At 35.9% G+C, this 14,569-nt stretch overlaps 1 protein-coding gene across 4 annotated transcripts in view; it reads right to left on the bottom strand.

The window, feature by feature from the left end:
- GUCY1B1 (guanylate cyclase 1 soluble subunit beta 1) overlaps positions 1–14,569 on the bottom strand; it is a 48,537-nt gene that overhangs the window by 31,062 nt on the left and 2,906 nt on the right. For all 4 annotated transcript variants that reach the window (XM_015450962.3, XM_005556150.4, XM_065545637.1 and 1 more), the window contains one exon: positions 1,540–1,640. Coding sequence is in view for 2 of the 4 variants with exons in the window: in XM_005556150.4 (XP_005556207.1) it covers positions 1,540–1,640 (101 nt within the window). In the remaining 2 variants the exon portion in view is untranslated. The remainder of the gene's footprint in view (positions 1–1,539; positions 1,641–14,569) is intronic.

Raw genomic sequence — 14,569 nt, 5'->3', positions numbered from 1 at the left:
GCAAACTCCACCTCCCGGGCTCAGGCCATACTCCTGCCTCAGCCTCCCGAGTAGCTGGGACTACAGGCACCCGCCACCACACCTGGGTGATTTTTGTATTTTTAATAGAGAGGGGCTTTCACCACATTGACCAGGATGATCTTGAACTCTTGGCCTCAAGTGATCCACTCACTTCGGCCTCCCAAAGTGCTGTGTATCAATTTTAATTGCTATCTTATTCAACATATGAATGCAATAATTTATTTAACCAATCCCTTCTTATTGAAAATGTAGGCTTTTTTCAGTTTTTGACAATATATAGATCTCCGATATGAAAACACATACATGCATCTTAATGAAAACAGATCTAATAATTTCTTTAGGAAAAATTCCTGAAGAGTTTTAATATTTTTAAAAGGCTTTCATGATGCAAAATTATTCTCCAAAAAAGTTGTCGTAATTATCATCACATTAAAAATATGTATGATTTCCCATTAACTCTACTCCATCATTACACTAGATATTTCCATTTTTGAGACTGCCAAATTGGTAAGAAAAAAGTTATTTCATGTTTGTTTCCATTTTGATTGCTAGAAGCTAGATATTTTTCTTGTTAATATTAAATATTTACCAATCTTTTAAATTTTTTTTTACTCTACTATAGATAGCATTTAGTTTCCTAGTTACATGTAGCAAAACTAAAATCCTCATTCTACTGTATCCAAACTATAGCCCAGTTAAAAATTAAGCACTATGGGAATAATAGATACCACTTTGAGAACAACTTTTTCTCCATGAAATTTTTAAAACTTTGCCTTCTTCAGGAAGGTATTTGTCTGTGGTAGATCTCAGTTTCACGTCTCTTTTACCAATAGCTAATTTAACTTGTGACTGCAAAAGAGATTTGGAGAAAACACATACTATACTTGAATAACTGCCATATTGTTGACACCACAACTGACGATGTTACATTAAGTACCAATAATTTTCTTTCCTTCCTGAATACATGGCTTTCTTTTGCAGGAGACAAAGAACTGGGCCTGGCATGGTGGCTCACACCTGCAATTCCAGCACTTTGGGAAGCAGAGCCAGGTAGATAACTTGAGCTGAGTTCAAGATCAGCCTGGGCAACATGATGAAACCTTGTCTTTACCAAAGATACAAAACATTAGCTGGGCATGGTGGTGCATGCCTGTAGTCCCAGTTACTCGGGAGGCTGAGATGGGAGGATCACTTGAGCCTGGCAGGCAGAAGATGCAGTGAGCAGGAGTTAGGCCACTACTGCAGTGCAGCTTGGGTGACAGACCCAGACCCTGTCTCAGAAAAACAAGAAGAAGAACACATTTACTCTTTTCTATTCTCTAAAGAACTTGTAAAAGGAAAAATAAGACTTGGCATAGCCTGAGCCTAACATGATATGTGGATTTCCACCACACAACTGTGCAGGTTGTACAAATGCTCTGCACCACTCACATAACCCTGCGTTGTGATCTTGAACCACGCATTCTTTGAGCTTCTATGTGTAACTTAGCCAAAGAAGGAGAGTTGCATTCAACTTACTGAGGACTTTGCTTGCAGCAGCAACCAAATCATAAGTTTTGGAGTCATCATATATTATTCTGACAAGAAACTGTCCTTCTTCATCTAACTGTGCCTCTTTTCTGGAAAACAAAAACAAGAGAGAGAGAGAGAGAGAGAGACAGAAAAGTTGAAGTTAAAAAAAAAGCTACTATAGGTATAATAATTGTATAAACAATGGTTTTATCTCTGAAATAGAATTTTTTTTGAGCAAATTTGTTTAAACAGCATCATGTACCTAAAATTCTAGTGAGAGAGCAGAAATGATGTCATATCCCCCTCCCTAAATTAAAATGATATATTTAAGTATATTTTAGCAAGATTAACAATACATAGTACTCTACTGCTCAATACAATACCTGCCATTAAATATAATCAATTAAATAACTTTTGGGTTAATAAATGTTTAGCAAGTTTTTGTTGAGTCCCTATTATGTGCCAGACATTGTCCTGGGTACTAGGGGTACAATATTTAGTAAAACAGACAAAAATCTCTGACTTCTTGCAATACATATATTAAGGGAAGACAGACACAACATAAAATTAATAACTAACATATAATGGTAAGTATTATACTTTGGAGAAAAATAAAGCAGAGCAGAGCAGTGGAGAGCTCACGTACAACAGCCAGGAATGCCTCACTGAGAAGTCGGCATTTGAGTAAAGTCTGAAGGAGCTCCGAGAGTGAGCCACGGGCAATTTAGAGAGCTTGTGTTCTGGGCAGAGGGAAAAACAAGTGCAAAGGGCGAGGCAGGAGCGTGTCTGGGGTGTCGTAGGACAGCAGAGGCCAATGTGGCTGGAACAGAGGAGGGGGAAAAGTAGCTATCAGGGAATGGGTGGGAGAGGTAACATGAGGCTACAGTGCTTGGCCTGGTTGGACATTGGGATAATTGTCATTTCCCTCAAAGAGGTGAAGGGCTTGAGTGCTTATGACATGAGTGGTGATATAAGCTGATCTAGGTTAAAGGGGTTCACCTGGCTGCTGCATTGAGAATAGACTAAGGGGGTACAAGACAGAGGAGGGAGACCATTTAGGAGGCTGCTGCCAACATTCAGGTAAGAAGTGTTGGTGGGCTGGGCGCGGTGGCTCTCGCCTGCAATCCCAGCACTTTGGGAGGCCAAGGCAGGCGGATCACTAGGTCAGGAGATCGAGACCATCCTGACTAACGTGGTGAAACCCCATCTTTACTAAAACTACAAAACATTAGCCAGGCATGGTGGCGGGCGCCTGTAGTCCCAGCTACTCGGGAGGCTGAGACAGGAGAAAGACATGAACTCGTGGAGCCGGTAAGAAGTGCCTCAAACTCATATATATTCTAAAGGTAAACCCAGCATGATTTGCTATGGATTGGACGCAGGGTGTGAAAGGAGAGGACTCAAGGAGGACACTGAGGTTTTTGGTCTAAGCAACTAAAAGTGTGTTGTCACCAGTAGCAGAACTGGGAAAGACTTATTGGAGGCAGATAGGGGGTCAAGGTCAAGAGCTACGTTTTCAACATACTAAGTTTGAGATGCCAAGTGAACTGATAAAATCTTCAAATACATCCTTAGCTTATTAAACACAGTAGCTCAAAACATACACAGTACTAGTGAAAGAAAATTATAATTGTTTTTAATAGTTGTCATGATTATATAAATGTATTTATTTAGGTAGGATTTGAATTACTTTTCTCACATAAGCATTCAAAGAAGAGGTGAAATCCATTGTTCAAAACATTGCTGCCTACTATGCATGTAACAAAATTGCACATGTACCTCCTAAATGTATGTAAATTTAAAAAACCCACATGGTCAACTGTAGAAAAGAACTAAGTTCCAGATATCATTGCCAATGTTAACTTCACAAAAATACATGGAGCTTGGATGTGAACCTCTTACTCTCAATCTAATTCATCGGAATCCTTGTACGTTGTCAGGAGAATACAAAGGAAACTAACCACTCTAATTAGGCGAGCTTGCAACACAACAGCTCAAATAACTATTTAAATATTGTCAAGGAAGTCATTAGTCGCTTTCTCTCCTTCAGAAGCTGTGCTATCACAGCTGCCACTCATGACTATATCTGTGTATGCTCAAGGAGAAAATTCCAAATGGTGGTATGTCTTATATCCATACCTTAGTATGCAGATAGTCTTAAAAACATCCTCTGTTCTTCAGAGCACATAATTTATTTGCCTGCATTTATTCATATTTTTTTAAACATGTTTTCAGTAAGCACACAGATCTGCATTTCAGAGCCCAGGATTTACCAGCTAAATGAACCTGAGCAAATCACATGAAGCACATAAGCATTAAAATCTCTCTTTTCTGGCCGGGCAGGTTGGCTCACGCCTATTATCCCAGCACTTTGGGAAGCCCAGGTGGAGGATCCGTTGAGCTCAGGAATTTGAGAACAGCCTGGCTGACATACCGAGACCTCTTCTCTTCTAGAAATAAAAAAAAAAATTAGGCAGGCATGGTGGTGCAAGTCTGTAGTCCCAGTTACTTGGGAGGTTGATGTGGGAGAATCTTGCTTTAGCCTTGGGAGTTGAGGCCTCATTGAGGCGTGATCTTGCCACGGCATTTCAGCCTGTACAACAGAGCCAGATCCTGACTCAGGAAACAAACAAACAAACAAAACCTCTCTTTTCTGAAGTGGGAGCAACAGATAATTCGCCTTTCACAAGAGTAAAGAGATAAAGTGTACAAAAATATATTCTAAGCAGTTAAAGCACTATACATATTCCCAGTGAGTATAGTGCTCCCCATGTCTACTCAAACAATTATAGCACTGTACATAAAATATGAAATTCTTCTCCCTTTTTCCAAACATAAACAGCTGTTAAACAAGAGCGACACAACTCTTCAAAGACCTCCAGTCTTTTTAATACCAAAAGTCAGTGAGATATCAAAAAATATGAAAACGTAATAAACAAACATTTTCTTATCCTCTGATAAACGCTACTGTATATTTTCTGCATTCTAATTTCTAATTGTAAAAATATATATAAAGTACAGGAAAGGAAAAACTAAAAAAGAAAATAAGCCTCCACTATACTGAGATAATCACTGCTAGTATAATTTTCAAGTTGTTCATGCTTTAATATACTTATATATAGAACATACTGCTTTAAAACCTCCTCATTTGAGTGCATATTTGATGGATGTCTTTTCATATCATAATTATACTTCTATACCATGGCTGCATAAAATTGCATTGTAGACATATTGAAGTCTTGGTAGGTAGTTAGATACTTTTATTTTTTCCACAAGTATAAAAAAAGTGACGAGTGTCTTTGTCGCTTATTATACTTCTACGTACAAATAGAACAAATTCCTAGGAATGGGACTAATGGTTTAAAGGATATGGATACCCTATGTTTTGTCATTTTGCTATTAACATTTTATTATGAAACAACACTGATCTATAGATTAAAATTTTGGAGACTCTGACAGAACATTCTAATCAAAGATACAATAAAGTAGAAATTTATTCATGTTTTCACCATTCTGTTTCTTCCAATTGGAATAAGTCAAATCACCTATATTTCTGTAATAAATGCAGTTTATTTGAAAAACTCACCAATCTCTAGTAACATAAATAAACAAGGTACAAGCAGAATCCACAGTCCCTCTGTGTAAAATAGGGGAACAGCCATTTCCTCAGAAATCCCCTAACCATGGGTCAATGCATTCCTCCTTTCCTTTCTCTCTCTTTATTAAAATAAGCTCCCTTATTGTCGAAGTTTTACTTCCTGAAATGACCAGTGTCAATGCTCCCTGGTAGGGACTGAAATAGAAATTAAACAGTAGTACACGGAAGGAAATAATAATCTTCTTTTAAAAATTTAACTCTGAATTCCTTTGAATTATTCAAAGTACTTAGGACTCTATTTACATCTTTGGGAATGTGGGGCTACCCTTTTTCTTTTCCTATTTTTCTGGTGGAAGAGCTTTACCACAAATATTTGGATGCCTATTATCTCCCAGCACTTTTCTAAGCACTTTTAATATATCAACAACAAAAGAGATAAACATCCCTGCCCTTATAAAGCTTATATTTTAGCTGGCAGATACAAGTAATAAGCAATAAACATGATGTATAACAAAATGATATAATATGTTATAGGAATATCATATTATCTTATATCAAATATCATAATATGATATAAGATGCTATAGGAAGAGGTAGCTCAGGATAAAGACATGATAGTGGAAATGTAAGTGGAAGGGGCTGGATGCAATATACATATGAGGATAATATACATACATGCTCATGGTAGGCTTCATGGGGACAGCGACATCTGAGCAAGGACTTGAACAGGAAACCTCCGTCCTTACCACCTTACACCTAACCTTTCTGGGGCCACTTCCTTTCCTTCTCTAGCCTATTCTTCATCTTCTTTCCTTTCAGGGGAAAAGTTAATTGGAAATATTGCAAAAGTTAATTGGAGGTATCACAAACTCTTTAGTTTGAAGTAGTTTAATACACTAAACTGAGATGGAGAACTTAGTGGAAAAGGAATAATAACTAAGAGAATTAATTTCAGACAATATGGCCGTGGAAGCTAGTAGACATTTTGAATCAACAAAGCCTTCTCTGTTGTCTCTCAATTATCAACACAACTTTTCTTTTAACTTTTAGGTAAATTTATATATAAACAGACTTCATGCTGTCAAATGTTTTAGCCTCCAGAAAGCACTGAGATATGATAATAACCATTTCCCAGAACTCTGCAAAATATAGCTGTCACTGTTCTTTGAGGAAAGGTTTAATGGCTTCCCTTTCCACATTGCACACTTCTTTCTCTCCTTAGCTTTAGAGCTGTTTTTCCATCTGCTACCTAAAGTCACAGAGGGCAACCAGTAAAAGTAAGAAAAGTCAGGAAGTAAGCTAATATGTAGATTACATAAACAATTTACATAATTCAAGTAATATTACCTCATTATTCTCCATCCCCCACTTTGCTATCCCATAACTTTTAAGTTCTTTCCTCAAAAGCAAAGGCAAGAATAACACTTCTAATAATTTAAAATTTATTTTTGTGATAAGTAGAATTTATATGGACTTAAATTATCCAAATTCAGCCAAGTACATTAACCAAATTTTCTAGACTCAATCATTCTTTCAGAATTATTTTTTGAGCTCCAGTTTTGTTTAAATTGTTGCATTATATATACATTGTTACATTATTATTGTGTAATTATATAATTACATCACAGGTCAATTATGCAATTTCCTTATTATTTAAATTATACTTATTTTACATGTGAGAAAACCCACAGGTTTCCCTGAGAACCACAGTTTAAGATTTTCCTGAAAATTTTGGACACACTGTCATTTTTTTCAATGCTTCTTAGATGACAAAAAATATCATATAAACTATAAGTAAATTGGATTAAACTGTGTTCAAGAGTGCTCATCTATCAAATAATAACCAACAGCACTACAATCCTCATGCGTCCTAGTTTGTGTTACATTCTGTTGTTGCTTACTATTATTATTTTTATTTTTAAAAGCCCTACCGAATCCCAAGTGAACATAGTCTTTCACTATTTTCAAATACTATGACTTGCCGTATTTACATACCCAATGACTCTGCTTGGTTTAAGCATTAAAATTTTCTATTCAGTGGATTACTCAATGAAAGAGATCAGCAGACAATAATAAATATTTAGAGAGGTTGAAGTTTAAAAACACTTTCATTGGCTAACATTGGCAAACCTAGATAAAGAGAAACTCCCTTGATTTCATCTATGTCATAAGTCATAGTCTTTCCTCACACAGTATGGAAAATAAACAACTAAGCCAATCCCATGTGCAGTTTGGGCAGATTCACCTCTTGGTGTTTCATTTCCTCATCTGTAAAACAGGCTAACAGCAGCAGTTACCTCCGGTCATTGTGTTGGTTAGCAGAATTAATCCATGCAAAAACCTCAGGATAGTACTTCTCGCACACTTAATGCCTGATACTTCCTCTAACTGGTATATTGGAGAAGATGAAGAAAGGGAAAAAGGAGAAAGAGGAAATGGCAAGTGGAAGAAGAGAAGGGAGGAATGACAACAAAATCTTAGTCATTTTTATTCAGAATCAAACGATTAAACTAAATATGTGCACTTAGTATGCAGATTCGCTGATAGAATTTACTAACTAAAATAGCCAAGATAAAACAAGCTTTGTCTCCCCTAAGAGCTTTAAAAATAAAGATCAAATTCTCACCTGGGAGCAAAATCAGAAATAATCACATTCTTGGTATTTCTAGCCACAATAACTGTTTAGAAGTTGAATGCGTATAAGTGAAATAGTTTCCCAATAGCAGTCAACTTCCCACTTACTCTTATTTGCTGGAATTTAAGCAGATCCTTTATTTATACTAATTACCTTTCCACAAAAAGGTAGTTGGTATTTTTATAGTGGGGGTGTTTGGTAAGTTGGGATTTTTTTTTTTTTTAATGTAATTACTGGTGCCTAACCCAGGTGCCTGGAACTGCGCATGTGCTTAATACAGGTATACATGTTTAAAAATTAGTGAATGAATGAATTAAATCGATTTCCCCATATATTTCTAAGCTCTCTACAAAAAAACAAAACAAAACAAAACAAAAAAAACAAGCAGTCAAACATTATTGACAAAAGTCCATCATTTGCTTTCAAAATTAAGAATCTTTTTAAATTTATTTTTTAAAACTAGGTATACAATTTGTCCAAAATGTCCAGGTAACATTTCTTATAATTTCACATACAAGGCGATATTCCTTAACTACAATATGTGAACACAGAGAAACTGAATTCATATTCTGGCGTTGAGCTTCTGCTACTGTACATTTTTAGAGTAAGTTAAGAATATGATAAGACTGCTATATTTCAGTTAAAGAAGTTTTCCGTGGAGTATTTTGAAATGGGAGAGCCTGAACACAGGCATGTTGAAAACATAATCTCAACATAAGGTCTGCTCTTGGGCAGAAAAGGTCAATCAGGATCAAACGATCAAACTGACCAATGACAGCTCCAAGACGCTATTGATCCCGTAAACAACACTATCAGAACACATGCTGTATCAAAAAGCAGTATGTAGATGTCGTCTTGATAATAAATCCTAGAACGGTCCATTGATGTGAGCTGAAATGGTACCATAATGTTGCATTGTCCCCAACCATTATTAAAACTAAAATCCCCCACTATAAACTGTGGATAGGAACTATATATAACATCTAAAAAAGTAAAACTTTATATTCTTTTTTTATAAGTGGCTGTGAAGCATGAATAGCCTCTGAGTTTTCGATAGCCTAATCTAATGATTCTCAGTAAGCCTGAACCCCAAAGGAGAGACTCTAGTTTGAGGGAGCTTTCAAGTGGAGAGACAGGCCCTTTAAATCCAGTAACGGCTTCATGCCTGAACCCCCTTTTAGTTGGTAAAGGTCAGTCCTTTCATGTCAATGTGTTCACTCATCCAAGCACTGTAAACAGTAACAATAAATGCTCTCATGAGTAACACCCATACCTTAGTTTTAGGGGAAGCAACAACAGTCTTGATACATAATTGCAAGTTTCTTTCTGTGACCAGCCTGACACAAGAGACCCTTAATGGTAATTTCTCCAATTTTGAAAACATATCCACAAAACTTACAAACCTTCGTTTGAGCTGCTGAGCCATTGTCAGCAGCTTTAACAGACAAATGAATTTACTTAGACACTTGTGTGTATGCTTTATGTCAATTCACCTTTAAAAATATTATTGTCAAAAATCTCCTGTACGCATGCTTGAACATTCCAAGAGAAAAGAAAAATCAGCAGGTAGCACTAATACACAGAAACATTGCCCATGTCCTTGCTAAATTGGTTGTCTATAGGTCTTTCTCTTTGGAAGAAAACATATAACATGATAATTATGACTTTATCTGTGTTCAAATCCCAGCTCTAATAATTAATATCTGAGTGTTTGAGGCAAGCTTTTTTTTAAGCCTCTATTCTCTTATTTGCAAAATGAGGATAATGAAGGAATCTATTTTCTGTGATGGTAATGAGGATTAACTGAGATAATGAGTATCAAGCATGTAGGACTGTGACTGCAGAACCATATGGTATGTGTTTAATATACGTGACATATTACATTCAAAATAGCATGACGTGGTGAGAGCCCATCTGGTTTTCAAATTTAATTTCATTATTCTAAACATTGAGCTATGGTCTATGACACTGACTTTAAACAGCACCACACATCCCTGCCTTTTAGGCACTTGCTAAAGGATTTAGTCATGTCCTGAATTCAATCTAGCAATTGTCTTTTGACGTATGAAATCGTCATTCTAACAATAAAGTTCTTAGTCCTTCCAATATATCCACATATGACATGAGAAAACATAAAGGAACTCTGACCGTTCCAAAAGGAAGTGCTGTTATGTATTGCTACATTTCTGCACCTTCTGCCTTTGCTGATATAAGAAATGTTTATTTTGCACAGCAATGTCACTATTAACAATTACAATGAACAATTACAGTTAGCAATATTATAATGAATACTTGAAATGTGTTAAGAGGGTAGGCCTTAAGCGCTCTCACTACAAAAAAAGAGGGTACCTATGTGAGGTGATGAATATGGCAATTTGCTTGATTACAGTGATTATTTCACAATGTATATGTACATCAAAACATGAAGTGCACCTTAAATATATACAACTTTTATTTGTCAATTATATCTCAATAAATCTAGGAGAAAAAGAAATGTCTATTTGAAAACAGCTTTTATTTAAATAGTAGTTGAAGATGTCACCATGCTGACATAAATTCTGGTTGCAGAAAAAAATCTTTGATAAAAATAGGTATGTGCTCTATTCTTTGGAAATGAAAAATGTGAAAGATACATCATTCACATATAAACATCCATATTTTTATTACAGAAAGAGAGCCTGATATTTTATTGAATATACAGAGAGAGGGAGAGAGAGAGCACTCTAGAAAGAGTTATGGAGGCTAGAGTCATGGAGGATAGACATTAATCAGCAGTACAAATACTTAAGTACAAACTCTTGGATTATATCACTGTGACGGAAAAGGAAAAGTTTGGATGTGAGAGAAGGTTCCCTTAAGAAGTGACATTTGTTTTGACATCTCAAAGCTGAGAGGTGTTTACATTTACAGGAGGGTTGGGGAGGGTGAAGAAAAGGAGACCATACCAAGCACAGGTGTTAAACGGACACATTTAAGGCTCAGTGTGGCTGAGAAAGTAAAAACAGGCCAATGGGGCCGGAATGCTAAGGGTATGTAGGACAAGTTGAGTGAAAGGTTTCCATGTTTGGGTTATCTGAAGATTGACCACAAAGAATTTCAATAAAGTTAACAATTTCATAATTCATGATTCAACAATGAAGGGGAAGTAGACCAGAATAAGCAACAGAACCAAAGCCACGGTAACAAGGAGGTCCAATAAATACTTCAGAATGTCTACTTTTAGCTGGAATAAAAACAACTTTAACTTCACTATTTTTTGATATAGTTTGACACAGAAAAAGATGCTTCATTTTGCTAGACACAAACAATAAAGATTTTTTTTTCCTCCCATCATTTCCTTTTTAACGAACAAGGAGGCAAAGGAGAGAATAAAAAACCTGCAAGTACTCACGTCTGCTGAGCTGTTACCCTTGGATCTAGCCAGTTAGATTTCTTTATAGCATTCATTTCCTTAAGTGTGTTTTCCTGTTGATGTCTGCACAGCATCAACCCATAACTATAGTTTTCCAACACATTAAAGAGAAACATTTGCTAGAGGCCCTTATTCTGGAGAAAGGCAAGAAAGTAGAAAGGACATTGTTCTTGCAAATCATAACAATGCTTAGTAAATGTTTGCCAAAACTACATCTGGGTATATTAAGAGTGAGAATACAGATTTTCTGATTTCTGATGTTCACTGTAATGTGCAAAGATCCTTCTGACACACTACATTAAATGATGTGCTCCTCTGATTTTTTTTAATTCTCTAAAATTGCAGAATGCAAGGAAAATAAAGACTCCAAGACCCAGTTTGACTTCTGGGGAATACCTCAGATCATCAGAACCAAAATAAAACTCAAAAGAAACACCCACAAACCCCCTGAGATCAAGTGATGACCCGCCTTATCACCTAGGTGCCTGCCATGCTGCTCCCAGACATGGTCCAGGTTCTGGAAGAGTCCTGTGCAAAGAGCTCACTAGCAGGTATGTGATGGAGTATACACATGGGCATCCAGTTCCAGTCACAAAAGATAACTTCAAACATTACTGAGCTTGTCAGCCAACATACAATACAATGCAATGCTTTCCTCTGTATTTCAGGTTAACTGGCAGATCCTTCTACAGAAAAGGATCCTGATCCTAACAATGATCTGGTTTACTGATTTCCTTAGTCTGTATATTAATGTGTTTATTTGTACTGAGGAAGTTTCTGGGTAAGAAAATAAATGTGGTTTCATTTTTGTATGTATACTACATTAGTTCCTATTTCACAATTGTATCTTAAAAGAAGCATTAAACCTGGCACCAGAACAACAAGGGCTGAAGTTCTGACTTTTCAGCTTCCCATATATAATTCTCTGGGACAGGAAGTAATTACATATGGGAATTAACCTCTTGGAAAATCAACTTTGTTATTTAAAAAAAATTGAGCCATAAAGTCCTTTCCTCTTTCAAATGGATGTTGTAGCAGTCAATCAAAATTATAAAGAGAACAAAACTTTGGAAATTTGAAATTGCTTTATAATATAAAGTACACTTACTACTTTAAAACATACATAGGCTTATTCCTACTTAAGCAGGTCTACAGAAAGGTATATAAGTTTAAATCACACCTTCATAAATAAGAAAATCTGAATAAACATGGCAAAACATGGTGATGTGCTCTTTTGTTTGTTTTAATTTGCTTTGATACAATGGATATTAAGAGCATATGTTGAATTTCAAAACAAAATAATGAAAAATGATGATGATGATAACGATTACTTATCCGAGAGTGCTAAAAAAAATTTAGACTGATAGAATATAGACTGCAATAATATTTTTAAAAGGAGGGCTTAATATCTTTCAAGTAAATTGGGGAAGTGGAAAGTTTAAAAACTCTGATTCTAGAGTAAAATAAAAAATAATCATCATTTATTAAGATATTGTCAAGAACTATGTTAAGCATTTTGCAGACATTATTCAATACATTACATCAACTCTAAAAAGTATTTTTTTTTCCTTTATGCAGTGGAGGCTTGGAAAGTTTAGGCAACTTGGAAAGTCCCATAACTAGTTTATAGCAAAGCGTTTCCTTATTTGAACCATAATGATTAATTTGTGATTAGCAAATTTAAAAAGACACATTAATTTCAAAACTGGAAGCATATGCTATCCAACAGACAAAAGGTTCCTATATTTGAGTTACAGGCAGGAAAATAAAAACAAATAATAAGACTAAAATATCATGAAATCTCTAGAATTTTTTTTGAAGGTAGGGATTACATCATTGCTTTTCTATCCTCAGTGCCTAAAACGCTGACTATGCTCATTAAAGATAAACATTGAATCTGATTAAGCCAGGACAGCATACTTTTTTTTTACAGACTTTTAATCATTTGGGATTTTTCACTGTTTTGGATCTATCTTCATAATTTGTATGTTTCAGTGAGGTTAGAAAATCTAAAATTGGGCTGGGCGAGGTGGTGCATATAATCCAATACTTTAGGAGACCAAGTCCAGAGGATCACTTGATGACAGGAGTTTGAGACCAGCTTGGGCACATAGCAAGACCTGTCTCTTACTGCTCTTCTCTGCTGCCACCCAGAAAAAAAGAAGGAAAGAAAGAAGAAACAAAATCTAAAATTAAACCCAGTAATTTGACGCAATGATGAGTTTAGTCAGAGCTGATAGAAGGATAACAGAGATGGGAAATCAAGTATTCAGGTGTTTTTCTAGGGTATATCACTCCTAACTTTATTTTCTACCCTGATAATTTATTTTTGTCATTACTTAGAAACCATAGCCTCTTAAAAGGACTGTCTGAATATTGAAAGGAAATCAACAAAACAAACTTTGAAATAGATTCAGAGGTCTCTTGCTTTTTCACATTTCTTATGGTCTAAATCAGAGGTCTGCAAACTATAGCCCATGGATCACATGTAGCCCACTTTGTCTGGTTTGGTTGGTTGTTTGCGTTTTCCTCCTGCTCCAAGAGCTCACAATGGTTTTAATATTTTTAAGTGGTTACATTTTAATAGTTATATTGATTCCTACATAATACCCTCAATTTTACCTTGGCCTGCAACACTTAAAACGTTTACTATCTGGCCCTTTAAGAGAAAGTTTGCTGGCCCTTGGTCTAGACAATTTTTCTTCTTCTTAAGAGGAATTTAAAACTTTTGTGAAATGGTTATATTGTTGGTAAGAGTGTAAGTGGATACTGAGTTTACAATGAAGCATTTTTGGCCCTTATCCACTTAGAATTTTCTGTCTGCTGTCTGGAATCTGTTACTTGGGTTTTATTTGTCATTAAATGTTTGGCATCTTTTTCCATCCTTTCTCATGAAGGATGGATGGCCATTTCCTAGTGAAGCAAAAAAGTATTATGTAAATTTGTATAAACATCATTTTAGATAGCTTCTCAAAGACCAAAAGAAAAAATAAGAGTTTGGTACTTACTGAGACAAAAACATTTTTTTTTTCCTCCTATATTCAATTGCTTATAAAAAGTTAAAACTGAAAGCATCTTGGACCAATGACTGCTGTAATAGTCCCTGAAGCAGAGGGTAGGGGGGGGAGGGGGAACCAGAATCACCCAAGGAGAATTCTTCAATTACACTCCTCCAGGTTCTCCTCCCCTCTCCCCAGGCAGCAAGATTCTTTTCTGTGGAAAGCAAATGCTCTTCCAGGAAGCATTTAGTAATTACTCAGGGGTATTGGATTGGAAACCAAGGGGCAGCTTTAATCCCCTCAGTGCAGAGAGTTCAACCATGTTCTCTAGCCCAGACACTAAACCACATCCAAGACCAGCTGGGGTCCACCCAAAGATGCTTAGACAAATA

This window comes from Macaca fascicularis, chromosome 5 (assembly GCF_037993035.2).
Source record: "Macaca fascicularis isolate 582-1 chromosome 5, T2T-MFA8v1.1".
Taxonomy (NCBI): domain Eukaryota; kingdom Metazoa; phylum Chordata; class Mammalia; order Primates; family Cercopithecidae; genus Macaca; species Macaca fascicularis.
This window is presented reverse-complemented; position numbering and strand designations above follow the sequence as displayed.